Source organism: Enhydra lutris, unplaced genomic scaffold (assembly GCF_002288905.1).
Source record: "Enhydra lutris kenyoni isolate GAN:26980312 unplaced genomic scaffold, ASM228890v2 scaffoldscaffold6, whole genome shotgun sequence".
NCBI classification, from domain to species: domain Eukaryota; kingdom Metazoa; phylum Chordata; class Mammalia; order Carnivora; family Mustelidae; genus Enhydra; species Enhydra lutris.
The window spans coordinates 18,203,375-18,230,895 of NW_019154090.1; the positions used below are offsets into that span (position 1 = coordinate 18,203,375).

The 27,521-nt window shown below is 50.2% G+C and overlaps 1 protein-coding gene across 1 annotated transcript in view; it reads left to right on the top strand.

The window, feature by feature from the left end:
* Nucleotides 1–27,322, top strand: part of LOC111141361 (chromodomain helicase DNA binding protein 6) — a 195,797-nt gene extending 168,475 nt beyond the window's left edge. Inside the window, exons 28-37 of the mRNA XM_022493841.1 lie at nucleotides 3,506–3,566; nucleotides 4,259–4,475; nucleotides 6,129–6,337; nucleotides 7,636–9,210; nucleotides 12,005–12,156; nucleotides 12,533–12,739; nucleotides 13,954–14,406; nucleotides 16,215–16,406; nucleotides 17,397–17,516; nucleotides 23,971–27,322. Of these exons, the coding sequence (XP_022349549.1) occupies nucleotides 3,506–3,566; nucleotides 4,259–4,475; nucleotides 6,129–6,337; nucleotides 7,636–9,210; nucleotides 12,005–12,156; nucleotides 12,533–12,739; nucleotides 13,954–14,406; nucleotides 16,215–16,406; nucleotides 17,397–17,516; nucleotides 23,971–24,867 (4,083 nt within the window). The 3' untranslated portion in view covers nucleotides 24,868–27,322. The remainder of the gene's footprint in view (nucleotides 1–3,505; nucleotides 3,567–4,258; nucleotides 4,476–6,128; nucleotides 6,338–7,635; nucleotides 9,211–12,004; nucleotides 12,157–12,532; nucleotides 12,740–13,953; nucleotides 14,407–16,214; nucleotides 16,407–17,396; nucleotides 17,517–23,970) is intronic.
* Nucleotides 27,323–27,521: the final 199 nt, after the last annotated feature.

A 27,521-nucleotide genomic window follows, 5' to 3' on the forward strand; every position in this document is an offset into this window, starting at 1 on the left:
GTAGAGTTGGTGACTCTGTCTTATTTTCCCACTGTGTTTAGGAGCACTGATCACACAGCGTGGCCAGTATTTTCCAGCATGTCTCTCATGACCTCCAGACTATGGGCCCTGGAAGGACAAAGGTTCCATTTTCCCACTGTTACAGCCCTTGGATCCAGTGCAGTTCCTAGCACTCGAGACACTCGTTTGCTCAGTGTAAGAGGACAGCTCCTTGCCTGTTGTGTTGATCCTAGGGTTTTGTTAGAACTCGGGAGACATTCCCTCGGTCTGCAGGTCCCACGGGGTCTGTGCTGCTGCCACCGTCTCCATCCACGTCAAGGCCAAATAGGGCAGGCAGCCAGGCCCAAAGGGGCCGGCCACAAACAGAGGAGACTGGACCTTCTGTTCTCAGTAACTAGGAGTTCGTGCATGTCACTGCCCTCAGTGGAGAAGTGACGTGTTTGGACTTAGTTCATGAACACTGCTCTGGATTCGGCCCCCTTTGGCTTCCACTGGCCAGAGCAGTCCTGCCCAGTGGTTAGAGCTCATCCTCTGAAGTCAGATCTTCAGGGTTTCAAGTCCACCTTCACCGCTTAATAACTGTGTATGATCTCAGGTGAGAATGAGCATCCTCCCCATTCCAGTGTCCTCCTGTCTAAATGGAATAATGAATGAAAGGAAACTGCGTCAGAAGTACCATAGTGTCTGGAGACTCGCTGACCCGGGTCCCAGGAGACCTCCATGGCTACTGCTGCCTTGCGTCCTCCAGCCGGCCTCACAGCACACAGCGCAGGTGAAAGACAGGACCAGGGAGGTTCTGTCTGGTAGTGGGGACTGTTTATCAGCATCTTACAGCCCCCAACACCACTCGTGAGGCGTTTGCTTTGGGCCAGCATTTGGTTTGACACGGGACATAATCGACTCATTTGTGCCCCACAATCACCCTATAAAGTATCATTACCTCCACTTTGCAAATGAAGAAACGAACTGGAGAGATTGAAACAGCGTGCCCAAGGCCAAGGGGCTGGGGACCGTCAGACTGCAGACCCAAATCAAATCACACGCATGCTCCAGATGGGGACAGCACATGGTGTGACCCGTTTCCTTTGTGTTGTTTGCTGTTGTTGCGTTTCGAGTTTCCTTTATTTTGCGGTTCTTGCGGTCAGCAGTCTGGACCCTTCATGCTGAAATGACAGATTCACACCTCCTCAAAAATGAATACTAAATTCAGATCGATCCACGGTCTGAGAGAGCACACGTTGAAACACTCAACACTAGCCTGTGTCCTTCAGACGCAGGGCTTGCCGGGGGCTCCCTGTGACCCCCCCAACTACGGCAGCCGCACAGACCACGCTCACTCTGCCGCGGCTGTTAGCTGAAGTCATGATGTCTTTCCCACTCAGGCTGTTGCTGAGCCAGGTGGTCTCTGTGCTGTCATTTCCAGAGGGAGGAAGTGCCTCCAGGAGAGGGCAGGGTACAGGGACAGGCACTTGCCAATCCCACAGTCTTGCCTTACTCGAGAGTCCGCCTGAGGCCGTTCACGTTCCTAACTGTGCACCTGCAGAAGCCGCGAGCGGGACCTGAAGGGAAACGTGCACGGCCTGCGTGTCTGCCTCACCCCAAGCTGGGAGCCCCCGTGTGGATCTGGGGTTTGGGGAAGCCCAAGTTAGCCACCCGTTGACGTAATAAGGAGCATGGTGGCTCTGGCGCCTCACTCCCATGTTTTGTAGGCTGTAGGACGTTTCTCCGTCTGGAAGCATCTATAATTATAAATGAGAGGATCTTTGCGGGTTCTGTGAGGATACTCAGACATGTGCTCCATGGCAGGAAAGGATCCAGAACATGGTTGGTAGTGTTTTGCTTGTTTTGTACCCACCCAAGGAGCGGGAGAGGAGGAGGTAGCATATTTAAGTACCACTCCAGAACGGTACAGCAGATGAGCCTGAGGCCGCCCTCTCTCCACTTAGATGGCCAGAAGCCGTGTGGGCCAAGCGAGAGAGTTTGAAGTGATGTCCTCCAGCTCTAAGTACGTTCGCGCTCCAGAACAGAACTTCAACCCAGACTCTCGTTTTCCCTTTTTTTTTTTTTTTGGATGGTTGGAGTGGTTGTCATCAGACTCCTGTGTTGAAACCCAGCTGTGTGACCTTGGGCAAGTTACAGAACCTTTCTAGGGCTTGTTTTCTGCATCTGTAAAAGGAGGAGAGTCGTAGTTTCTACCTCGTGAAGCACTTCTGAGAACTAAAGGAGATAAGTCATGTAAAGGGTTTCATACGTTCTCCATGATGTTAGCTGTTATCCCTATTTTGTAATGGAGAAAATGCGCCCCTGCTCCTCGCTGCCTTTTCAGTTTTCTCTTTTCAGCCTCTTCCATGGTATTAGGGACGTAGGAGAATGGATAGAATTTTGACTGTTTCCAGTCACAGGTGTCAGTCCGTTCCTACCAAGCCTAGATTCCTGGTCTGTGCTGTGTGCACTCCTCCAGGCGGCCACGGACATTTCCGGTAAAGGACCCGGCAGTGAGTGTCTTAGGCGTGGGAGTCACATTCAGTCTGTTGCATATTCTTCTGTGTCTCCCACGTCCCCATTTTCTTCTTCCCTTCAAAGGTGTAAAAACTCTTCGTAGCTTGAGGGACATACAAAGACTCTACAGGCCACACAGATTCCTGACCCTTACTCTGATATGACCCTCCCTAACATGGCCAGAGTCTCCAATCCTGGGGTTACTCTCTTCCATCATTCAGGTCAAAAGATAGTAAGTTTTCGTGTTAAAAATGGGGTCCAGTTGAAAAATAGCACTCTCTCTTCTCCCATCCCCAAACTCTCCCACACACCGTACATAAAGAACTTTCAGAGTTCCCTTCTGAGACCAAGAAAGGGTTTGTAAAGGGATCCACTAGAGCTCGTTTGACAAACGCTCCAGCTTGGATAAGCTCCGTGCCTGTAAAATTACTCCAGATTCACTTGGAGCCTCAGTTGTGATTTTAATTTTAAATTCCTGGGGGTTTTGCACCATCAGGTCTCATGTCTGGAGCAGTCACGTTTTAGGACAAGAGCATCTGTTGCTGTGAAGTAAGCTAACCGGAATGAACATGAACATGATACTTTTCCACAGCAAAGGAAAAAAAAAAAAAAAAGAAAGAAAGAAAGAAACCAGAATGCAGGCACCACCTTTGTGAAGTGACAGTATTAAATTGCAAGAGATGATGGTAATGCAAATATTTAAATTCACAGCTAAAGTCGTGCTTGTAAAATGTAATTGCCGGGGAGAGCACGCCAGCTCATCGTTCTTTCAGCTAATTCTCTGTAGACAGAATCATTCGTACAGTCCCAGTTAAAAATGCTTATTTGAAATAAACTGCTTTCTGGTTCTTTTAAAACTGCACAAGTAAGCTTTATTGACCAGGGACGATTGAGGTCTTTGAGGTGTTCATGGGTAGGAAAGATCTCCTGCCCTCTGAGGGCTGTCTGAGCTAGTTTGTCCTGGGCTGCGGCTTTTGCTGATGGCGTGGCTTCCTTTATCCCTTAGGAGAGTTCCAGTGATGGAGGTGATGGCATTTTTGGCGAAAAGAAGGATGACAGCCGGGCAGGTGAGACTGTGTCCCTCTGAAGGCAAAGAAAAGTAAGGTCACGGTCTGTAGTTATCTTGGAGTTTACATGTAGTAAAAATAGGCTTTTTTAAGGAGGCTCTTTTAAAAAGCCAAGTTGACCTTCATCAGACTCTCCTGGAGTTGCACACAGAGCTTTAATGTAGCTCTGGCAAGCTCCCGCCACCGTTCTTGAAGTTCAGAAGTGAGATCCGTGGTATCTGAGGTCAGGATGGAGTCAGGGAGAGAAAAAGGAATTGTGGTTTCATTGATTTATTATTTAATTAATTAATTTAGGGAGAGAAATGTTACAGAGGGTTTGTTCTCTCGTTTTGTTTTTTTCTGCATTTGAACTCAATAAAGTCTTCTGCAGTTGGAAGACTCAGCTACACAAAAGCCCGTAGTTCTATTATGGAGAAGGCCATAGAGGGTCTGCTTGTTCCCATGCCTTAGAGCAAGGTCCTCGGATCGGTTCTGGCCCTGTGGACGGACATCCGTATACGAGAGATGACCGAGCCAGCCACAGTGAAAGCTGTTTCTAAAGCAGAGTCACAGCCCTTCTGGCCCTGCCGGGCTCCTGAGCGGGTTGATCTGGTCCTTGAGTCAGCTGTGGTTTTATTTAAACAAAACAACAAAGTAGCCGCCTTTGTTTTGGTTCCATTTGTAAATACTAATATCCTCACTGATGTTTGAAGCCCAGGATGGCTCCGACCCAGACAAATCACCCTGGCCAGTTTCATCTGCTCTCACGGCTCGCCTCCGACGTCTGGTCACCGTGTACCAGCGCTGTAACCGCAAAGAACTCTGCCGACCAGAAATTCTGGGACCAGGTAACCAAGGATACTGGGTCCAGGAAGAGATGTTCAGGAGAACCTCAGAAATGGATCTCATCAACAAGGAAGCTCAAAAGAGGTAAAAGTCAAGGGCCGAAAGGGAATATGGAGCTGCCAGTGAGTAAAGGTGACAAGGGGATGCTGATACAGCTAGAGACCAAATACATTCAGTGTTCTCATCTTGGACTTAGGTGGTCTCCAGAACTAATTCAGTCCAGCCTCCAGTGATGGTGTTGGCTGAGGAGTTGACGAGTTCTAGGGAGTTGGCTGGGGAATTGATGAGATCTAGGGAAACCTTTGTTCACAATCCCCAGACTTTAATGATTTTCCAACTTGACCCTCTTCCTTAAATTAGACCCCAGTCCCTGGAAATGTGGTTTAAAATTAGCATATATATCAGATCACGTTCTTTTAGCAGCCAAGTAAATAGTGTGCATTGCAGCTGCCATATTATAGCTACCAATCCTTATCAAGCCTGTGAGAGCAGAAAGTACTATAAAATGCCAGCCCAGAACGAGGAGATAAGTTATCAGGAATTACTTGCCCATCTGAGAATGACACCAAAAATGGCTACAGAAGGCCAGCACAGCGGCGCCTGGGTGGCTCAGTGGGTTAAGCCTCTGCCTTCGGCTCAGGTCATGATCCCAGGGTCCTGGGATCGAGCCCCACATCGGGTTCTCTGCTCAGCAGGGAGCCTGCTTCCTCCTCTCTCTCCGCCTGCTTCTCTGTGATCTCCATCTGTCAAATAAATAAATAAAATCTTTAAAAAAAAAAAAAAGAAAAAAGAAAAAGAAGGCCAGCACAAGCTAGGAATGATGTCACCAGGAAAAATCAAGAAAGCTGTAGTTCTTGGAGTCTGTCTGTCCACCCTTCTGATGTACCATCCAGTGAATTAAAAGAATACCAAAAAGAAAAAAAAAAAGCAAAACCACTTCTGTGTACACCTTCTGACTTTATGAAATTTGGTAATTCAGGGAAAATACTGTCTTTCACAACTCCAAAGAGAAGAACTCGAGCCCGTCTTCCCTGCTTCTCTCTCTTCCACCGAGCCCCTCACCCCACACTCCTGGCCTGACTCGCTCTGGGGATGGAGAGTACCGTGCCCAGGAGCCCCTCATGAAGACTGTGGGTAGGGGATAATAATCCAGCCACTTCCTGTCGTTATCTCAACCGTGAAGAATGTGGAGGCTGGAAAACCTTAGCATCCCAGATACGGGCTACCTGCCTGTATAAAACCTAGAACAAAGCCAACATGAACTAGGGGTGGGGAGAGTTGTGTGGCTCGGGGAGTTGCTTCCCTTCTCTGGACCAGTCTCTTCATCAGGAAGAGAAAGGGGGTGAATTTCAGGTCCCTCCGGGATTCTGTGATTCTGTGTTGTCATACATACATAGAATTTTAAGATCTTCATCTCCCATCAGTGGAAACAAACTAGGTAGTCTCTAAAATTAGTGAATGAAGAGACGGCAAGTCTGCACACATGACTTAAACATAGATAAATACTGGGAGAAAAAGTTGAGAGATTTGAAAGTGGTGGTAGGATAACGGGCTGTTTTCATTATAAGCCTCTCACCCCAACTTAAATAAAAGTAATAAAGTAGGCAAACCCAGCCTACCTGCTTTCTTGAGTCTGCGGACTCTCCTAGTAGGCTCTCAATAAGTAAGTAGTTGTTGGCTTTTTTTTTTTTCCTTAAGGGAAAGCAGCTCACTCTCCCTTTCTGGTTAAATCCCAAGGTGGACTAGGAGAGAACAAGCAGACTTCTACAGAGCGGTGTCCTCCTTCGGTGTCGTTTATGATCAAGAAAAGAAAACTTTTGACTGGACACAGTTCCGCATCATTTCCCGTCTGGACAAGAAGTCGGATGAGAGCCTGGAGCACTACTTCTATAGTTTTGTGGCTATGTGCCGGAACGTGTGTCGCCTGCCCACGTGGAAGGATGGTGGTGAGAACGGTCTCTGTCCGTGTGTCCCGATGAGACAGGGAGAGGGCGTGTGTATTTTCAGGGTGCAGAATCACTTCAGGTAGTCTCTGTTCTAGGAGTAGAGTCTACCTGAAGAATTCAGGGAAAGACAAGTGAGTTTTCACAAATTCGCAAACTGCTCATTGGGTCCACTCTCATAAAATGAAATCTCTCTCCCAAAACGATGCCATGTCAACAGAAATTGAAATTGAGGTTAACGGGGCGCCTGGGTGGCTCAGTGGGTTAAAGCCTCTGCCTTCCACTCAGGTCATGATCCCAGGGTTCTGGGATCGAGCCCCACATCGGGCTCTCTGCTCAGCAGGGAGCCTGCTTCCCTTCCTCTCTCTCTGCCTGCCTCTCTGCCTACTTGTGACCTCTGTCTGTCAAATAATAAAAATAAAATCTTTAAAAAAAAAAAAAAAGAAATTGAGGCTAACCCCACACAGAAGTATTGAGAGGCTAGTGTTAATTACCTTCTCCAGCATATTAAGTCTCAGAGATTTACTCTGGTGAACTTCGCTTCTGCTGTACATTATATTGTAAGAACTTTAACTCGTTTCCCGTGTATTGACTTGTAGCTACAGAAAGTAAATGGCTATCTTGTCCACATGCCCCAGTCCGGTAGAGACCCCTTCTGAGAAATTGCTTCCTGGCTGGGATGCAGCTGCTTCCTCCTCGTCCCTCTCCTGCCTCGCACTTGTAGGTGAACTAGATACGGCCCATCTGACTGTGCTGTGGAAAAGCTAAAACAAGCCTGGAGTCCAGCCAGTGCCTGGGTCCTGGGCGGACAGTAGCATGCCCCGTGTGACATGGTTAGGGTGTTTTCATTAAAACCAGGGAGCTGGATAGATTGTAAGGAGCTGGGCCTTGCAGCCCCACTGACAAGACCTGGCCTCGAATCCTGGTTCCGGCACCTGGAGCGTATCTGAGCTTCCTTCCTCATCCTTCAAACAGGGGCAGTGATGCTACAGCCTAGCATTGCCATGAGAACTCAGTGACATGTGTACAGTACTTCGACTAGAGGGCACAGAGTACATGCTTACTGAATGAAAGCTTATCTTCTAGAACCAAAGTTTTCGTGCTCCTCCCTCACCCTCACTGGGTCTGTCCTAGTTTCATAGAAACCTTCCCTTCTCGTAGCTTTTCAGGGTGTCAGGGGCACACACACCAAAGACTGTATGCCAGGGAGGGAAGCACTTAGACCGGAGACACGGGGGCTCAGGTGGTGGCGGGTGTCCTGGGGCTGCCTTCAGTGATAGGCTCTGTGTTGGCCTTTCCAGGTCCCCCAGATCCCAGCATCTACGTGGAGCCCATCACTGAGGAGCGGGCCGCGAGGACTCTGTACCGCATCGAACTGCTGCGGAAGGTCCGCGAGCAGGTGCTGAGGTGTCCGCAGCTGCACGAGCGCCTCCAGCTCTGCAGGCCCAGCCTCTACCTCCCGGTCTGGTGGGAGTGCGGGAAGCATGACCGAGACCTGCTCGTCGGCACCGCCAAACACGGCCTGAACCGCACTGACTATTACATCATGACCGACCCCCAGCTGTCCTTCCTGGACGCCTACAGGAACTACGCCCAGCACAAGAGAACGGACACCCAGGCCCCAGAAAGTCTCTGTTGCCTTTACCAGACCAACTCCAAACTATATGAATCTCTCACGTACACTCAGATGAGCAGGACTTCAGAACCCCTTGAAAATGAGCCTGAGAACCTCATGAAAATAGAAGGTAGAGATGGTCACCCCGCTCCACCTGGGGGCAGTTTATCTGACATGACTTGTGAAAACTTTATTTCCAAAGTTCAGGATGTCATGTCCGTCACCCACGACGAAAGTCTGCTGCCCGAGTGCTTGGAGGGTATGATGTATGGTAAGAAGGCCCTGAGTCGGGAGCCAGGCTCTTTCCAGGAGAGCCTCACTACGAGGACAGAGCCCAGAAAGGACGCGCTGGCCCTCTCAGCAGGCGAGGACGGGAACTGCCAGCCTGGTGGCCGAGATGCAGAACTACCTGCGGGCCCCTCTTTTCTGGGCAGCTTAGAAGCAGGAGTAGCTCAGATGAACATCAAAAATGGAAAACATCTGTTGCTCTCTCTTTCCAGGGAAGGGGACCTGTGCAGTGAGACAGGGCAGAGACCTGAAAGTGTCGGGCAGCTAGAAGCCAAGTGCTTAGCTTCCCCTTCCTTGGATCAAGGAAACGAAAGTGGGTTTGTAGACATGTGCAATCTTAGTATCTGTGACTCCAGAAGAAGCCTGTCATCAGATCAGCAATTAATTGATTTATTAGAAAACAAAAGTTTAGAAAGCAAATTGGTTTTGAGTCAGAACCACAGCGATGAGGACGACGAAGAGGAGGAGAATGAAGAGGAGAATGTGGGCATGGCCGCAGGCCTGAGGGAAAGGCCCGAGGTTGTGCATCTAGCTGATCCCACAGCTGACATCCTGAGGAAGAGCCGAGGCTTCCATGTGGAGGAGGCCAAGAGAGGAACCCTGGAGGCCATCAGCCAGAATCCTGGACCGCGGGGGGCACTCCCTCAAGCAGCCTATCAGTGTCACTGCAAGCACACGGGGAGGTGGACGCGTGGCCTCGAGAACGAGGGGTTTGACGTGGAGAAACCCGAGGGTTATAACGCAGACGCGTACAGAAGCAAAACCAGTAGCATCCCAGTGGAGGCTGAGCCCCCCGCTCCTCCCACAGAGCCCGCCCAGGGGAAGCACGAGCTGCTGAGCGAGCCTTGGAAAGGCAGTGCAGAGGGGAAGAAAGCTTTCGCTGTGTATCCGGAAGCCAATGAGCTCAAGTCCGAAGATGCGGATTTTGAGAGCAAAGACGATTATGACAGAGAGGGGAATGGCCACACTCAAGGTACAGTCGGTGAGGTCTGTGGTATTTTCGGTGAGCCAGTCCTCACGTGGTGGGGCGGGGGACGTGTCGGGGGACGTGTCAGGAGACGTGTCAGGAGACGTGCGGCTTCTGAGTTGCACCTGCACACGTTCCCTGTGGTCTAAGACCAGGCCTTGTCTGAAGGTGAGACAAAGCTTAACGCTGATCATTCTAGAACACTGAGGAAGATTGTGAACAGTGGTAGCACCTTTGTTGCATCAGCCATGTGACTTGGGCGGGGCTTACAAGCTGCTTTCTCCGTGGTAGACACTAGATGCAGCTCGGAAGGGAAGGAACTTGTTCTTCTACCAGGTGAGGACCTTCCAACCGGTTAAAGTAGAAAAGCCTAGGAACATCAAGAACCTACAGTTTTCTAGAGGAGAGTTAATTTTTCAGGAACTCCACAAAAATACGAGTAAATGTGATCTCATTTAGGTGAGCAAAGATAGTGCTGTTTATTCAAATCATTATCCAAACCTTGTGATTTTATATTGGTGCATTTGGTTTAGATTCATTTTAATAACTCAACAGGGATAAAAATAACAATTACCAGTAACTCAACAAAAATACAGATAGATTTGAGTTTTTTAAATAGGGAAGTCTTAAATAAGGCTTTAAGTTAAGAGGACTTTTTAAATGTTAAGAGTCTAAATGACTCAGATATTTCTGTGCCTCAGAGGATTTAAATACATTGATTAGAGATTCTGAGCAACAAGAAATGGTTTTTAACTTTTTTTACTGTTGTTTTTACTTCTTCGGGCCCAAGAGGGCATATTATAGTGAAGAAAGGTCATTCTGTTTATCCTTATTATTGTCAAAAAAAAACCAAAATCCCTGTTCACATCTGGCCTGATGCCGGGTCTGGTACTCAGGGATTTAGAGAGACAGCCGTCTCTTCCTGCGACAGTGACTTTTATATCACAGAAGGAAAGGGAGGGGAGCGCAGGCAAGCTCCCCTGCATGATCTAACTTTCCTTTTTTTGGTAGCTCACCCTTGGTCTAGTCCTTGTGATTAGTGACTCCCTTGAGACGGGTTCCAAACTCAAGTTAAAATTTACACGCTAGCTAGGATAATGAAGAGAGGCTACTGAAAGGAATTTAATCAACTTGTAGCCCCAGCTGACACGGCAGTGGGGGCGTCTCTGACCTTGTCTGTCCTCAGCCTAGGCCACAGAGGATCTCTGCCATGTGTTAGACTATAAAACGCACATTGTTTTTTTAACCTTGTGGGAGAAATCACCATATAGTCCATGGAAATCGAGGCAGTGAACTGAGTACAGAGTGTAGAAGAGTATGGGTTAGAGGAGAGGCATCTGTCCACCAACGCCGTCTGCTGCAGCTTCGGTGAGCGGCACACACACACCCATGGGTGGGCCCCCTTGTACCAGTGCTTTTCCGAAAGCTTTTGCAGACCTCAGAAGGGGTCTTCCACACACAGTAGACATGGAACAGGTGGGGCAGAAGGGGTCGGTCTGTTTCTGCACCTGGAAGTCTACTGTAAAGGAACAGTGACTGGTACGGCTGTCAGGGCCAGCCCCAGATCTCCTGGCTATGTTTCCAGGGTTTTCTCTCACACATCATTACTTTTTCTTAAAACTCAAATCCAACCTCTCTGCTTAAAACCTTTCAGTGATGCTTCCCATCAGATCGAGAATAAAATTCAAATTTTCTACCAGTACAGAATTCAGCATTATCTAAATGATTCTACCCTTCTACCCTCATCTTTGTACTTTCCCCCAGGAAAGTTCCTCAGCACGTCCAGAATAACCATTGTCCTCCTCTTCCTGGGGGGTCCTCTCCTTTGAGAAGCCCTCGCTTCTGCCCACCCTTACTCCGTATCATGGCGGCTTGTTTCTTTTCGTAGCACTTGCCACTGTTTATAATTGTGTTCATTTATTATCACTGTTTTCCCGACTGTCTGTCCCCCATGAAACTATAAGAGTCTGAGGGTCAGGGTCACATCTGTCTTGTATATCCTTGAATCCGCTGGCCTAGCAAGGTCCTGTTCGTGGTGAGAGGTCCCTGCAGCTCCCTAGACTTGGCGCACAGTCACAAGTGAAATCTCCACATTTCAGAGGATCAAATTCCATCATTTCACCAGAAAAGAGGCTCACAACTTTTTCTGCACTGGATGTTTTGCTACCCTGTGCTCATTCCCTGTCATTCCCTCCCTTACTGGTAAGTGGGTCTTTAAAGATCCATTTCACATGGATAATAAATTTTCACCACTGAAACTTAAAAGAATGAGCTGCATTTCCATTTCTTTCCATCAGTGAAGTAATTTAAGTGTTCTAGCTTTCTTTGCATCATTTTTTACATGAAGCAGGTGTATTTTACCTTTCTTGTAAGTTTCAGGACCTTTCACCTATTGTCATTAACATCAGCATCTTGCTGTGTTACATTTCAAAGACTGTGCCTTCAAACGGACGAGAGTATTACAGTGTTCAGTTTCGTCTTGTCAGCTGCACTGCATGTACAAGCCTCTCGGTGCTCATTCCACTCTCACTCTTGGGTACACAGGACAATCTCCTATTTTCTTTGGTTGTTTCTGTTGGTGTGTGCATGCAGAGTTACCACATGACTTGCACGGGTAGCCCTAGAGAAAGGATCTGCATGTATGGCTTAACTGATAGGGTTCTGCCGGAAATAGCATGGTTCAATTTCAAATAAGCACAAAATGGGCTAAGTTTTTGAAAAGACAGATCAGGTGGCCTAATCATTCAGCTCATTACTGTCTCCCGAGTACCGGATTAATTTTCTAAACCCTTCTTTGCAGATTACCCAGGGAAGTACTCGGAGGAGGAGAGCAAAAGCTCGACATCAGGCATCGCAGGAGACCTTGGGGATGACCTGCAGGAGGCTCGGGCTCCCACCATTGCTCAGCTGCTCCAGGAAAAGACCCTCTTTTCTTTCTCCGAGTGGCCAAAGGTACTCCCCAGAGCATGCGTTCTCTACCTAAAGCATTCTCAGCTTGTAGAGTATTTCTGAGTATAAACTCAGAGAAATGTGTAATGTCTTGAAAAAGTATTAATAATGCCACATTTAAACATTAAAGAAAGAGACACTTGGCTAATTAGACCAGAAGATAAAACTGTCTTCATATTTAAAGCACTATGGCTTTAATTTTCACTGTCCAGACCATAGAACTTAAATATTTTAAAACTTGTAAAGTGAGTACATCTGAGTGTGCTATTTTCCTAATCAACTCCTCCTGGTTAGAAAAACGTGACACATGATCTCTAGGGACTTTGTGAATTTGGGTAGCTTGGTACTTACTCCTCAGAGCTTTTGGTCTTTTTTATAGGATCGCGTGATAATCAACCGCCTGGATAATATCTGCCACGTGGTGTTAAAGGGGAAGTGGCCTTCCAGCCAGCCGTACGAGCCCTCGGGCACACTGCCTACACCGGCCTTAAGCAGCAGTGCTGGTTCTCGGAGCAGCGCCTCGGAGCCGGAGGCCTCGGAACACGGCTTCAGCAGCAGTGCCGCGCTGGTGGCCCAGATCCAAAAGGTGAGGGCCGCTTGGCACTTCTCACTTGAGTCGTTCGTACAGCAAATACTGAGTGGAGAGAACTTCTTCTCTTTCTACTTTTGGTTTTTCTCTTTGGTTTCTTCCTTTTCCTTCTATAAAGTCACTGGTATTCATTGAAGAATTTAGATTTTACCCTATAGGCAGCAGGGAGCTACGGAAGTTTCGGCTGCGGGAAGTGCTCGGTGAAGGCAGGGCTTTACAGCTGGGCAGGCGTAAGTGGTGGGCAGGTTCTTGGGAGAGGAGGGTCAGGAAAGAAGAGGGCCAGAGGCTGGGAGGCCAAGTGGGGATCCGAGGAGGAGATGAGGTCTTCGACCAGGCTGGTGGCGGGGTGGGCACTAACAAGGGGGTGGGCGTTGGCCGCATGACCCGATGACTGGCGAACATACTGAGAGAGGGCGGCGTGAATGGACCAGTGTGTTCCACACTTGGAAGACCACGAGAATGATGGCAGCTGATAGAAATTAGGGAAATCAGAGAATGGTTTTTATAAACTCGGGCTTATAACGCGTTTAATTTGAGGTACATTGTTAGCACCCGGGCTCACACTCTCCCAAGTGCACATGCGAGCCTGTAGGGACCTTCAAAAGCTGCTGGTTTTGATTTAATGCGTCAGGGCTGTAGACTGAGCATTGGAATTTTTTAAATTTTCCAATGGATTCTAACGTACAGTTGAGGTTGATTCCCCAGATTACGGTCTTGCACCTCCGGGGCTAATTCATAGACCAGCAGTGTTAGCAGCACCTGGAAACCTGTTAGACCTACAGAATCTCAGGCCCACTGAGGGGAATTGACATTTCAACAAGCTCTCCGGGCGAGGGTGCCAGGATGGCTCAGGGTTAAGCATCTGACTTCAGCTCAGGTCACGATCCCAGGGTCCTAGGATCGAGTCCTGCATCGGGCTCCCTGCTCACAGGGGAGTCTGCTGCTGCCTTTACCTCTGCTGAGCGTGTGCTCTCTCTCTCTCTCTCTCAAATAAAAAAAATCTTTTTTTAAAAAATTGAAATTTAAAAAATTGAAAACAAGCTATCCAGATTATTTGGTGCTAAAGTCTGAGAAGGCTCGAGTGGAAAGAACTTCTCAGAAGTTGATTAGGAGCCCTAGTAGGCCCGAGGAAATCAGGCCTGGAGAAGGAGCTGCCACTCAGCCGCAGAAGAGGCATTCAGACCTCTCTTGCCACGTGTGTGTGTTTGCAGGAGAGCTTCCTGGCTCCAGTATTCACAAAGGACGAACAGAAGCACAGACGTCCCTACGAGTTTGAGGTGGAGAGGGATGTAAAGGCCCGGAGCCTGGAACACTTCTCTGCCACCCACGGGCACCCCCCCATCGTCCTCAATGGCTGGCACGGGGAATCTGCAATAGATCTCTCCTGCACGTCAGAGGGGTCCCCAGGAGCCACGTCTCCTTTCCCGGTGAGCGCCAGCACCCCTAAGATCGGGGCTATCGGTTCACTTCAAGGAGCCCTCGGCATGGACTTGTCTGGGATTCTGCAAGCCGGCCTGATCCATCCAGTGACGGGACAGATTGTCAACGGAAGCCTCAGAAGAGATGATGCTGCCACAAGGAGGCGGAGAGGGAGACGGAAACATGTTGAAGGAGGGATGGACCTCATCTTTCTGAAGGAGCAGACGCTTCAGGCAGGAATCTTGGTGGGTATATGAGACCATTAAGTAAAAACCTTGAGTTAAAGCCTCTGTCTTCAGCTCAGGTCATGATCCCGGGGTCCTGGGATGGAGCCTTGCGTCGGGCTCTCTGCTCCGCAGGGAGCCTGCTTCTTCCTCTCTCTTTCTCTGCCTTCCTCTCTGCCTACTTATGATCTCTGTCTGTCAAATAAATAAATAAAATCTTAAAAAAAAAAAAGGTAAAAACCTTGACCTTTCCACCCTGAGTACTAAACCCTTCCTCAGACACACGATTTTTTAATTTATGGATCTTTTATCCCATTTCAAATATCCTGGTTAGTTTCTCTTGTTACAAGTTGCCCTCAGTCTTCTCTAGAAACACATTTAACCCATTACAGACCCTTCACCTGCATGAAACCTGAAGATACGAGCCAGGGGTCTTTCCATTTCAAACACACACAGCCCAGACCCCCCCCATGTTTCAGAAGAGCTGCTGGTGACTGAGTGAAGCAGAGCAGCGGGGCTGAGCTTGTGCCTGTGGTGCTCTGGGTTGGCGGGTTTTCCAGGAGCTGCGCTTCAGGGAGGGGGACGGGTCAGGATCCCGACTCTGCTCTCTGCTCTCTTTGATCCTGGCCCTTCTACTTGACCTGCTGGGCTCCGTGGGGCACACCGCGGCACCTCACTTGCTCCTCTGGGAAGTGGGCTAGTCGCATCTCCCCCAGAGAGCTGCTGTGCGGGTTCACCAGCGTCACACCACGACGGCCTAAACCCAGAGGAGATCATGGTAAACAACAGATAAGGTTCGAAGCTGTATGCCTGGCCAAGAGAGGTCGCCTCAGACTTTGCCTAATGTGTCAAAGACAACTGACTTCCCTTTCTGTTTTGGTTTTTCCCATTTATTGAATTTCAGGCTCCAAAGCAGGAATCACATTTCGTGTTTTCTTATTTTAAAAGGAATAATAATAACCAGTATTCATTGAGTGTTTGCTCTGTGCCAGGCACTGGGTTCAGGTGTTCGTGTAACTGTCCTATTTGATCTTCACAACTCTGTGAAGATGTTATTATTACTCCCATTTTATAGATGAAGAAACTGAGGCTAACAAGGATTGAATAATTTGCCCAAGATTATCCAGTAAGGTGGCAGGTCAGGGAACCAAGCCAAAGACGTCGTTCACTAGCGCCTATGAGCTTTATTATTAATCTCCTTTGTTTGGTGTATTTTAAAGTTTTGTCTTCTAGACTTTCTATATAATTTGGGAGGCTGAGGTGACAGGTTCTTTCCCTGCCCAAACCTGGAAGCTTTTAAGACAGTTGTCTCATTTTCTAGAAGTGCAAAGCCATAGTTTTTTCTGTCGTGATCAGAGTATTTTTTAAATGTATTATGCAGACATTTCTTGAGTGCCACATGGTACTCTGTAGACCCGTTATGGGCACTGGGAATACAGAGATGAGTGAGACAGGCATTCTGCCCATAGAGGGGGAAACAGGTAAGTGAATTGCAGTGTGGCATTTCCTGGTATTGGAAAATCTGTGAGCGGTGCTGGGGGTCAGGGGTGGGAGGCAGCGTGCGGGAAGTAGGGTGGCCTTGGACTGTCCCTGACGGTGGCAGAGGCGGTAGCACAACCTGAGCAGACGGGAAGGTGAGGAGCATCAGAGGGAAGGCCAGCGCGTGCAGCAGCCCACGCGTGGGTCAGCGTTGTGGAGGATTCTTGCCGAAGCACCAGCACAGTAATACTCAGGGAAAAGGATGGGAAGATACAAGGTGCGTTTTCCTTTCAGAAACCAGTTTTCATTCTGTCATGCTGACTTCACACACTTGTTTCTCCTTCGTCCAGGAAGTCCATGAAGACCCAGGTCAGGCCCTGCCGAGCACCTCACACCCTGAAGGGCCGGTGCCTGCCACTTCAGCCCCCGAGCCAGCCCCAGCAGCCGGTAGCCAGGCCGAGAAAGCCATGCCCAGCAAGAGTCTGCTGGACTGGCTGAGGCAACAGGCGGACTACTCCTTAGAGGTTCCCGGCTTTGGAGCGGTAAGCGCTGTAGGTGCCCTGACCCTGCCGTTTCCTTCCTGCTCATTTGCTGCCGCATTTGATAAGGAGCGTGCTCGGGGAGACCAGGAGGTTTGACAGAGATCTCTGTATCAACTGAGATCATCATCTTCAAGTTTGGGTTTTGTTTCTAAGTTTAAACTTTGACGAAGTTTTCTAGTAACAGAAATCACAGCCCATGTCAGAATGCTATGCCAGGTCGTTGCGCAGCATCTTACAAGGACAGGACTTGCCTAAGCTCAGCACCCCCTTCCCCCAGAATTACCACGCACGATCTAAGTGCACGGAGAAATCTTTAGGTTGCATAAACACTGCCAGTGCAGGAATGTGTTCCTCTGTGTTCTCTCTGAGTTAACACATCACTACCTTGGGGGGTGGGGCGTGTGCGTTCTTTGTTGAGTCACAGCGTTGCCACTCTTCCTTCAAGTCCTCCGAACTGCCTTTGTCCGAGATCCTCCAGATTAGAAGTCTGTAGGAGAGGGCTCCTGAGCACTGATGTCTCTTCTTGGTGTTCTTTTCTCACGTGCTCGCCTATCCCGCTGCCATTTTGTCCTGGGTACATCTGACTAATAAGATGTGGATGGTAGAGAGCTCACAAGAAGGAGGAGAACGCATTCACAGACACACACCCTCCAAAGAGACAAAGCCCGCCAGATAGGTAGCCGTGGAGAGAGAATCTGGGGAATGAGGAGGAGGAGAAGGCCAGGGAGTAAGCAGTACACAGAGAGAGCGCGGGGTCAGCTCCAGTCTGACCCAAGAGGCCCACACAGCCTGTTCTCCAGCTCCCTGCAGGAACGCCATTGTTTCAAAGAAAGCCTGGGTGAGGGCCCGGTAGCTCTTTGTCAGCCTAACCTGACGGGGTCCTGTACAGAGGTCCATTAATGAGAAGAGCAAAACCAGCTGAAAAACCACCCTCATCAGAAGAATCTGTGACAGGATGGTTTGTAATGTTGGTTTCCATTTGCCTCCTAGAATTTTTCAGACAAACCAAAGCAGAGGAGGCCACGCTGTAAGGAACCTGGAAAATTAGACATCAACTCCCTGAGTGGGGAAGAGAGGGTTCCTGCTGTCCCCAAGGAGCCAGGACTACGGGTAAGGAAGAGGGACGTGTCCCAGTGAAGCCAAGCCTTGCAGACTTGGGGAAAGCTCCAGCTGGGACATGGGGAGCCAGGGACCGTCTTCTCAGAGGACAAGAGGCAGGCACGGGAAGCTGATAAGTCATGATAAGTGGTACTGGGGCCTCTTGAGCAGCAGTAGGACTTCCCGTGGTCATTTGTTTTCAACCTTTACCACCAAAAGTTTTGGTTTAAATTTGTAAAACTATTTCCAAAATTTGATATCCGGCACCCCCATCCCAGTACAGTGTAGAGCGTTCAGGGAAATAGACCTTAACCCCTATCAGGAATCTCTTTCTAGTGTTAACAAATGTCATTATTGGAAATTTCCATTTAAAACATTTCCTCCTAGTCCATCCCCCCTGGCAATGAAAAGCAGCCGACTCCAAGCACTGCCCTTTTCCTCATATAGAATCCTGAGCGTGGAAGAGACTTCAAAAGACATCTGTGAAATAGTTGTAGTCTAACGCATCTGAGTTAATTATAGCTCACAGAGGAGGACCGATTTGGAATAGGAAAGTCATAACCTCTAGGGGGCGGTAATAACATTCCAACCTGAAAATGCGTCAGGCTTGGGCAAATGATCCGTAACTGTGCTTTTAACCTCGGCAAAGTGCATCCTCCCCAAACAGGGAGCGTCCGAAGAGCGTCGTGGGCATCTGCTCTTTTCGGGTTGTCCCCCCAGACGCACAGGCTTCCCCGAATGCCTTCTCGAGGCTCTGCCAGCTGCAGCTCTCCCTGGGCATGAATTCCCTTCCTAGTGGGACGGCCTGGATGTGATTTCTCCTTTCAGCTCCAGAAGACCACCCACCCTAGTCATTTCCTCCCTTTGCAAAAGAAAGTTGTAACTTAATGTTTTCAAGGAGTCTGTGACTGATGTTGTCACCTGATGGATTGTTCCAGCAGCTCTGCAGACAGAACTGCGCTCCCTCACCTCCATCCCCGACCACAGCCGCTGCAGGAATGGGGCCGGGGCCCCGTCCCGAGGTTGGCTGCTTGTTAGAAAACTCATCACATTGGTCAGGTGCCCTTTGGCCCCTCTCTTGCTCTCTTGTCTGAGGGTGTCTCTAGCACCCCTTTGCTTAGACCCGCTTGTGCTGTGCACGCTGGTGCAGCTGTGGTCCTTAGCCCAACGGCCTTTCTCCAGCCCGCAGGCCACCGCCCCCTCTCCCGGCGTTTCCACACGCGGCGTCACGCGAAAGTCATCCAGGACGGGCTCTGGCCCTTGCTTTGTTGTAGCCTCTTAGCTCTTGCTGTAGGCACACATCAGAAAAACCACATGGTTTCCTCCTTGGCTTTTCCATTTCTTTCTACATGTCTAACAGTTTCCCTTGTGTTCTCTGGAAATGAATGTTCACGCTCCTACAGACACTGAGGCCTTGCCAGAAAACCCATTTCTAAGCTGTTCTCGCAAGCCAGCCTTTTACCAGAAACGCATTTTCCCTCCTTCGTGAAATAAACACAAGTCCCTGCCTCAGAGGCCCTTGTCCTGCAGGAAGGCGAGGCGAGGAAGCCCTCGTGCACCTGGTCCCCAGGGCTGCCCAGCCTCCCCAGTGGGGACGAGCCAGCACGGCGCAGACCGGACACTCTGCCTGACTACAGGAGGGCCCGTCTCCCTCAGCTCCTGCTAGGACAGGAGCCCTCTCGGGTGTGCTGCGCTCGTTCTTTCCCGTGGAGACCCCCTGCTTCGGGAAACAGATTCAGATCAGGAAGCCTCTCCCTTCCCTTAGCCCATTCTGTGTGCGCTGTGGCTTGGCTGGGTGAGCGCCATGGGCTGCACATGGGATTCAGCTCCCAGGACCGCCAGCACGTGGTGGTCGTGCGTGAGAGGGGTATGGGCCCGTGCACATGTAGGTGGAAGTTACCTTTGTCTCACAGATGTGTGTGTAGGGTTTTCTGCTCGTTTCTTGTTGTCATTGGACAGTAACTTGCAGAGATAACCCATCACCCCTAAACACTTCAGCGTGTGCCTCCTAAGAATACTTTCCTACCTATTACCATTACCACGTACGGAAATGTTAATAATATTTAGTCCACATTCCGATTTCCCCAAGTTGTCCCCAAAAATGTCTTTTTTTTTTTTTTTTTTTTTTACATTTTGTTCTTGTATTTGAGAGAGTGAGCAAGACAGAGAGAGAGCATGAGAGCGGGAAGGGTCGGAGGGAGAAGCAGACTCCCCACTGAGCAGGGAGCCCAACGCAGGGCTCCATCCAGGAACTCCAGGATCATGACCCAAGTCAACAACCAACTCTCAACCAACTGAGCCACTCAGGCGGCACCCCCCCCCCCAAAAATCTTTTAGAGCTAGTTTTTGTTTTGTTTTATTATGTGTTTAGGAATTTTAACCTCATTTCATGTACCTCCTTCTTTGGTTGTCAGGTCTCTCTCCACTCAGTGAATGTTTGTTGGCTAAATCTCCTCTCCTTGCTGGGAAGAGTAGGGAAGTCTTGGTCACCACCTTCCTCTCTGCCTCTACTCAGGAGTTCAGCTCGAGAGCTGTAATCCATAGGCTTTGGAGTAAACGCTACCTGTTGGTGAAGATGTCTCTTGAGTTGGAATGCCCATGTGTCATCTAGAAAAACACATTTGCCTCCAGTGTTGCTTAACATCTGACTCTCCTTTTCCTTGCTCTCCTTGCCTTCTCCCCAGGCTTCCCCTGGAAGAGGAAGCAGGTTTGCTCTCAGGGTATAATTACCAGGAGGAAGAGCTGCCAAATCCCAGCTTGGCCGCTGTGTGTGGTCGCTGAGCAGCTGGGAGGGGCATCTGAGGGGGTGGGCAGCAGCTGGGCGGCTAGAGGGACTCTCGCTCCCACAGGAAGTGGTGAGATCCGACTTCCTGTGCCAGCACCCCTCTTGGCGTCATCGTGGATGAGGAGCTGTTCTCTTCACCCCTGGGGCCTTTCTGCTGCTGCTCTTCCGATCCGAGCGGGAGAAGGCAACTCGTACTTGCCTCCTTGGCGGGGTCCCAGTTCCGAGAGGGCTCAGCACTCTCTCTACATCAGAGGCTCACAACAAGGGCAACAGAGGGATGCTTCTGGACATCCCGATACCTGAGGAGCGTGTCGTAGATTCCTGTGGGATGCAGGCTGGTCTGGATGAGCTGTCTGGCCCTAGATGCCCAGTTGAACTCAGAGTATGGTAGAGAACATCTGATTTACAGCAAGCTCTGGGTTTGCTTCCCAACCTCAGACTTCTATCCACACCCTCCCCGCTGGAGAGTTACGAAGGAACTCCGTGGGTATAAAGGAAAAAGACACACCCCGGTGCCTTTCCCTGGCTCTTGGCTGTGGGTGGGCTTCAGGGAAGAGGTCTTGGAAATGCCCAGTGGTCCCGTTGTGGTTCCCCTGGCCAGGGCCGTCGGCTGAGGTGGCGTGCATCAGAAGTCCTGCTTTTAGTCTGGCCCTGGTCCATCAAGCCCTACTCTCTGTCTCCGGAAATAGGAACCAGGCAGGAATTGCTCCCCAAGTGATCATCTCCAGAGCCTGAGTGAGCGGCTGCCCCACGAAGAGCAGGCACCACTCGTCCCGCGTGGGGATACGAGACGGTGTGGCACGTGCGGCAGCTCAGGCTGGGAGCCCCAGGGTCTGCTGCTGGGTATCCCTGCACAGCTGTGCCCTGGGGAGCAGGTCCCATTTCTCTTACTCTGTGAGAAAGAAGGGGCGCAGAGCATAACAATCACATTTCTCTCTGCTATTCTAAACCAAGGCTTTTTTTATTTTTTTAAAGATTTTATTTATTTGACCGAGATCACAAGTAGGCAGAGAGGCAGGCAGAGAGAGAGGAGAAGGCAGGCTCCCCGCTGAGCAGAGAGCCCGATGCGGGGCTCAGTCCCAGGACCCTGGGATCATGACCTGAGCCGAAGGCAGAGGCTTTAACCCAGTGAGCCACCCAGGCGCCCCTAAACCAAGGCTTTTTGAGAAGAGTTTTCTTAGAGTCGACTGTCATAAAGCGTTTTGCTCATGATCTGGTTTTTCTTGAATATTCTTTAGGACTTTGGGCAGATGTAGAACTTCAAAAATGACATAATTCCTGGGGATTTGGGAACATTCAAGTACACATTTTTCACATGTCTACAAATCTTTAAGTTCTTTATGAAATGGCTGTGATGATTGTGCTGATGCTCCAGGGTTAGTGGGATTGCTAATTGAGATAATGCGCACAGAGCCCTTAGCATCTGCCTGACTCGGGGTAAAAGCGTGTTGAGTGGTGCTGTCGTTACTCCTGCTGCTCTTCCTTTCCCTGCCAGCCCCCTGGGACGGCCACCGTCGCCAGTTTCCCAAACTGCCCACGCCCACGTGACCGTGGGCCTCATGCCTCCCTTCCCAGCTGCTGCCCCACACATGTACTTCCAGAGAACCTGAACCCATGGTACCCACCAACCCCGTCTCTGCAGCTGTCCCTTTGAGCAGAGATGTGTTGGATTTTCGAGGGATTAGACTTCTTTAGCAGTTAGGCAGTGAGCTGAACGGGGACGCCAGGGCTCCTGGAATCAAGTCCAAGTGAGCGTCCTCAGGGTGTGAGGAGCCCTCCTGCCTTTGCGCACACCTGGCTGCCAGTCTCAGCCCTTAAGCATCTGTGGGCTCCTTGCCTTCTTGTCCTGTCTCCTTTAGCACCCAGCCCTAATGAAAGTGTTTCTCTGGCCCTTCTCGTGTCTCTTGGTGTGACCTGCAGTTGGGTCCCTGAGTCCGAGCCTCCACGTAGACTGGTGGACTCTCAGCCATGTCTTGCCACGTCCCGCCCCCCACGCCCCACTCCAGCCCTGCAGGAAGGGAATGTATTGATACAGACGGCTGAGAATCCTGCAAAGGCAGCCGAGGTGGCTCTGAAGAAGCGTGGGCTCCTCCAGCCTCAGCAGTGCCCGGAGCCTCACTCCCACCACTGCCTCTGTGCAGGGCCCCGTCCCCACTTTCCTCGTTCCGGCCACAATGGCAACATGCATCCCTAGGACAGACACAGGGTTACCGATCCCTCAGGGCCACTCTGAACATCTGGGGGCTCACCGTGGCTGTGATCAAAGAGAAGGTGGTAGAATGATACCAGCGTTGTGACAGGAACCACAAGGAGGAGGAGAGAGGACTTCAGGGGCCCACAGGGAAGGGCGTTTTCTTTAGGCTCCTCTGTACAGAGAAGACAGATTGCATGGCAGCCGCAGCTGTGCCCCTGCACCCCCAGTGCCGTCCGTGGTCGCGCGCCTCCTAGATGAGCCGGACGACCGCAGGGAGGAGAAGGGGTGGGGCTTCCTGGGGGAAAACATTTCTCAGGATAGAGATTATTCGGGCTATTTGGGAAGCAGATTCGAGTTAGATGCATGGTAATTGCAGCAGTAGTTCTGTTCTCTCCCCATAGGCAGGCAGTGATCCCTGGCGCAGCAGGTTCCCCAGCAGGGACTGGTGCGTCCTTGTTGCCCCGCTGGGCGCCTGGGCCACAGGCACAGAGGAAGGAGCAAGCGTGGCTGCAGCAAGACCACTGCCAGGCTCGCACTTGCCCTGCGGCTCCCTGCCCCTCTGGCAAGCATCCACAGAGGCAGCGGCGGGGTGTCCCACGAGCAGGGCTGGTGACCCGGGTGCCGGCATGGCTCACGTCTGTGGCGCAGTCACAGTCCAGGCTGCAGGCACTTGGCCCTGGGGTCTTCGCTCAGCAGGAAAACGAGCACAGCCCAGCCCTCTGATCAGACAAAACTAGATTGGCTCCCTTGAGGCCACCCAGAAAGCCACTTTGATGCAATGCCTTTCCCCAGCGATGTGCAAGAGTGCCCTCGTCCCAGCACCCATGTAGGCATCCTGTTCGGCGTCTGAGCGGTGGTCCTCCAGGAGCTTGGGACCCAGGGGGAACGGGCTGCGCGCAGACACTGGCATCCCTTCAGTGAGCGCTTCCCGTGGGCCAGATCACGTCTTGCACACTTGGTTTTCAGTAACTGCCAGATAGCTGTCACGGACCTTTCTCCCCAGAACTCGGAGAGGCTAACCGCTGTGGCTCAAGTCCCACCGCTTGTTGTGGAGTTGGGACCAAGTTCCGGGTCCGACGGCTGCAAAGCTCTGTCTCCCCTCCTCTGCTTTGTTGCTGTTGCTTCCATTAAAAAGCTTCTGTGTCACGAGGACGAGGAAAGCTCGCTTTGGTCAAGGGCTCCCAGCTGCAAGTCTCAGCTAAGACCTGGGTGTCCTTATCGGGGCTCCAGCTCCCAGTGCCCTGACAGGCTTCTCCAGAGCAGATGCCGCCTGCGTGTGCTGGTTGGTGGCTCTCGGCGCGGAGGGAGCGACTTCAGGCAGGCAGGCAGGAGCTGGCAAGGCAGGCAGGCGGGGGGGCTCCCGCCTGGGTCCGTCCGTCATGCCGCAGGGACAGGCCAGGCTGGTGCAGAACTCTGGTCTTTGTCCCCAGCCCGTCACATGCCACCCGGTAACCTTGCGCATCCTGAGTTTCTTTGTCCTTTTTCAGGGGTTTCTCCCAGAAAACAAGTTCAATCACACCCTGGCTGAGCCTGTTCTTCGAGATGCGGGCCCCCGCAGAAGGGGGAGGCGGCCTCGGAGCGAGCTCCTGAAGGCTCCGGCTATCGTGGCGGACTCTCCGGCGGGGATGGGGCCCCTGTTCATGAATGGCCTCATCGCTGGGATGGACCTGGTAGGACTCCAGAACATGAGAAACGTGCCGGGCATCCCCCTCACGGGCCTGGTGGGCTTCCCGGCCGGCTTTGCCGCGATGCCCACGGGCGAAGAGGTCAAGAGCACCTTGAGCATGCTGCCCATGATGCTGCCGGGGATGGCCGCGGTGCCCCAGATGTTCGGAGTCGGGGGCCTCCTCAACGCGCCCATGGCCGCCGCCTGCCCCTCCGCCGCTCCCGCGCCTCCGCCAAGCACAACGAAGAGTGGGACCGTGGCGACCGAGAAGACTGTAGAGGACAAGCCAAGTAGCCATGATGTAAAAACGGACACATTGGCTGAAGACAAGCCTGGTCCTGGTCCATTTTCTGATCAGTCCGAACCCGCAATAACTACCAGTAGTCCTGTGGCTTTTAACCCATTTCTCATCCCAGGAGTGTCTCCTGGACTCATTTACCCATCCATGTTTCTCTCCCCTGGCATGGGCACGGCTCTGCCGGCGATGCAGCAGGCCAGACACTCTGAGGTGATAGGTCTGGAGAGCCAGAAGAGGAAGAAGAAGAAAACAAAAGGGGACAGTCTGAACCCCAACCCAGAGCCCGCTGCCGGGTCCGAAAAGGAGCCAGGCAGTGATCAGAACTGCCCCGAATCCAGGGCCCCCGGGCCCCCGGATAGAGAACATGCAGCCCAGGCCAGGGAGGGGGGCCTCAAAGACTCTAACAGTGACACCAATTAGAACTTTTTCATTTAAGAAATGATCGTGACTTGTAAGTTTCTTATCCCATAAAGGTTTGTTACTTCCTCACTTCACCTTCATAAGAACCTGTGTTTCCGTAAGTAAGACTATCTACCTAATTTTCTGAGAACTGTGGTCACGGATGTTAATAGTCGCAGGGTCTTGCCACTTCATTAGCTGAGTGTTGTCGACCTAGTGTAGGAGGCACAGAATTCTCGTTCTGTTACCCACTCGTTCATTCCAGCAGCCGTGGCTGATACAGTACTTGGTGACACGCCCCCTCCCCCTCTCCTCCAAGTTTCCCACTTATTTGAGGAGGGACAATGGCAAAAGAAAGCTGTCTAGGGACTCACCACCGGAGGGCCGAAGAACGGAGACCGCAAGGAGCTCCCCTTTTCCTTGAGCTGTGTTGAATGGGAAGCATGTAATGGGGAAACCGAAAAGCACAGAAACAGGAAATGCTGGTGCATTTTTTTTCGTTCCAATATTTCCCTATTTTATCATGATGACTAAGTGAGTAGTGTAGACAGAAGTATATAACTAACGGTTGAAAATGCATATATTCATTTCTTTATAAAACAGAAACCTTACTGGTAGCAACAGGACATCCCCCTTCATGGTATCTCAGACACGTGCAGCAAAGAGAAACACTGACTGGGCATCGTCATGCACACGTGTGCTCTCTCCCCAGGTCGGAGGCTCACTCTCAGGATGAGAAAGCTTTACACCCCCAGAGTTCTTGCCGGCCGTGGGGGGCTGGCGAGGGGCTCGCCCTCCAAGGGGGGGGGGGCGCACGCAGCTCATAAGCATGCAGCCGGCATCTGGTCCCCTCGTTCTCAAGAGTCACTCCGGCCGCTACCAGGGCCCGCACAGGTTTTTACCTTGCGCTTCCCTTCACCAAGAATAAGGCTCTTTCTGGAGCCTGGGAGAGTAGCGTCACTCAACACTTTTTACACTTTGCTAGGTCCCTTCATCAAAATTATTTGAGGTTGTCAGAACATGTGTGTGCCACCTTTTATAAAATGACTGTGAACGTTTGTTTCTCTCTTTTTCTTTTCTCTCTCTCTCCGGTTTCCATTTTGCAGTTGGACCCAGATTCCAAATCAAGTTAGCTGAGACCGTTGCAAATTAACATCATTTTCCCTTCTTCCTCACTCGGGAAGCACCTGCCTGAGGGGCGCTCACCCCACCATCTGCCCCTCCCCACTCATGTTCCATCCTTCCTGAGGGTCTTAACTCTCTTATCGACCATTCACGCTCTGAGACTTGATATAAGCTCATGGTTCAGGACTCCGGGGGGGCACAGGGCTGTGCAGGACCGTTGGAAATGTTGGAAGTGTTACTAGTACCAGTTTCACTTTGTGTTGTCACAATTTACTGTATTTTTTACTTTTTCTGTTACAGTTTTGCTAATTTATCAGAAGGTCCAAAAGTTCGACATAACTATTTCAGTTTGCATTATTTATTTATGATGCTTTTGTCATTGTCTTTTATACATTTGGGATTATAAATTATGTAAATGTTAAAATGAGCATCTCAAAGAAGTCTGTTAAATTGTGACCGGAAAAAAAGAAAAATCAGATGTATTTTCAGACAGTGGAGTCCCAGCGTAATGAATCAGATAAAATTAAGGAATTCTGTAACTGATCACGTGAGTATGAAGAAAGAATCCAGCGAATGAGCAAATCCTATTTAATGGCATCTTTGTAGCATAGATGGTCTAAATGCTGACAACAGATTTCTTAGAAATGCTGCTCTCTATTTAACTAACATTTTGTTCAGTTTTGCCTCCAGTGGAAGCAGAAAGGGTTTTTTCAGCTGTTAAATCCTAAAAATCAATATAATTTATTTATGTAAAAAACAAATCACTCAATCGATATATTTTTGAACCTTTTAAGTACTAATTTTCTTTTTATCAAGTAGAAAAAAAAATGTATTTGCCCTAAATCCTTAAAATACAAATGCTATAAAAAATCATGTATCTTGAAAGCCTTACTGCAAATGAGTATTACAGACATCCAGCAGAGCCTGGGTTTCCCTTTGTCGGTGTCGGCGTTGTTTTGTATGGAAAAGCTGCTTTCCCCAGGTTCCGCTTAGAACCTCCCGTAGGTCACAGGGTTCAATATGGATTTGATTTAAAAACCCACCAGCATGCTGAATCCCTTGTTATATCTTACCGAACCTGTATGTTAACTCTCTGGGTGTTTAGGCTTATCTTTGACTGCTATTGTGTCCCTGTTTGCAAAATGAAAATGACACTCTGTGGATTATTTGCTCTGTAAGGCATAAGTGCTTCTTATGATTATTTTGACGTTTCCAAGAGCAAAAGCCAAATCTAAAACTCTTCAGCAAACTTGAGCCTTTTCATCTAAATTCCATGTCACTCACAGCCATAACTCTCCTTGGTCATTCGTCACCCCGGTGTCTCACATAATAAATTGTCTGTGGTCTTGATCCTGAATTTAAAAAAAAAAAAACAATTTTAAAAGTCAAATTCAGTGGCACTTGGATGTCTCTTGCTGCCTGGGCCTCCTGTGAATATACCCTATGCACACAGCAGTCCACGACCTTTCCGAGGTGCCCAGTTTGTTCTGGGCACACTGTTGGGGCTCGTTAAGGATTCGCTCGTGGGGGTGGATTGGCCGGATCTCCTC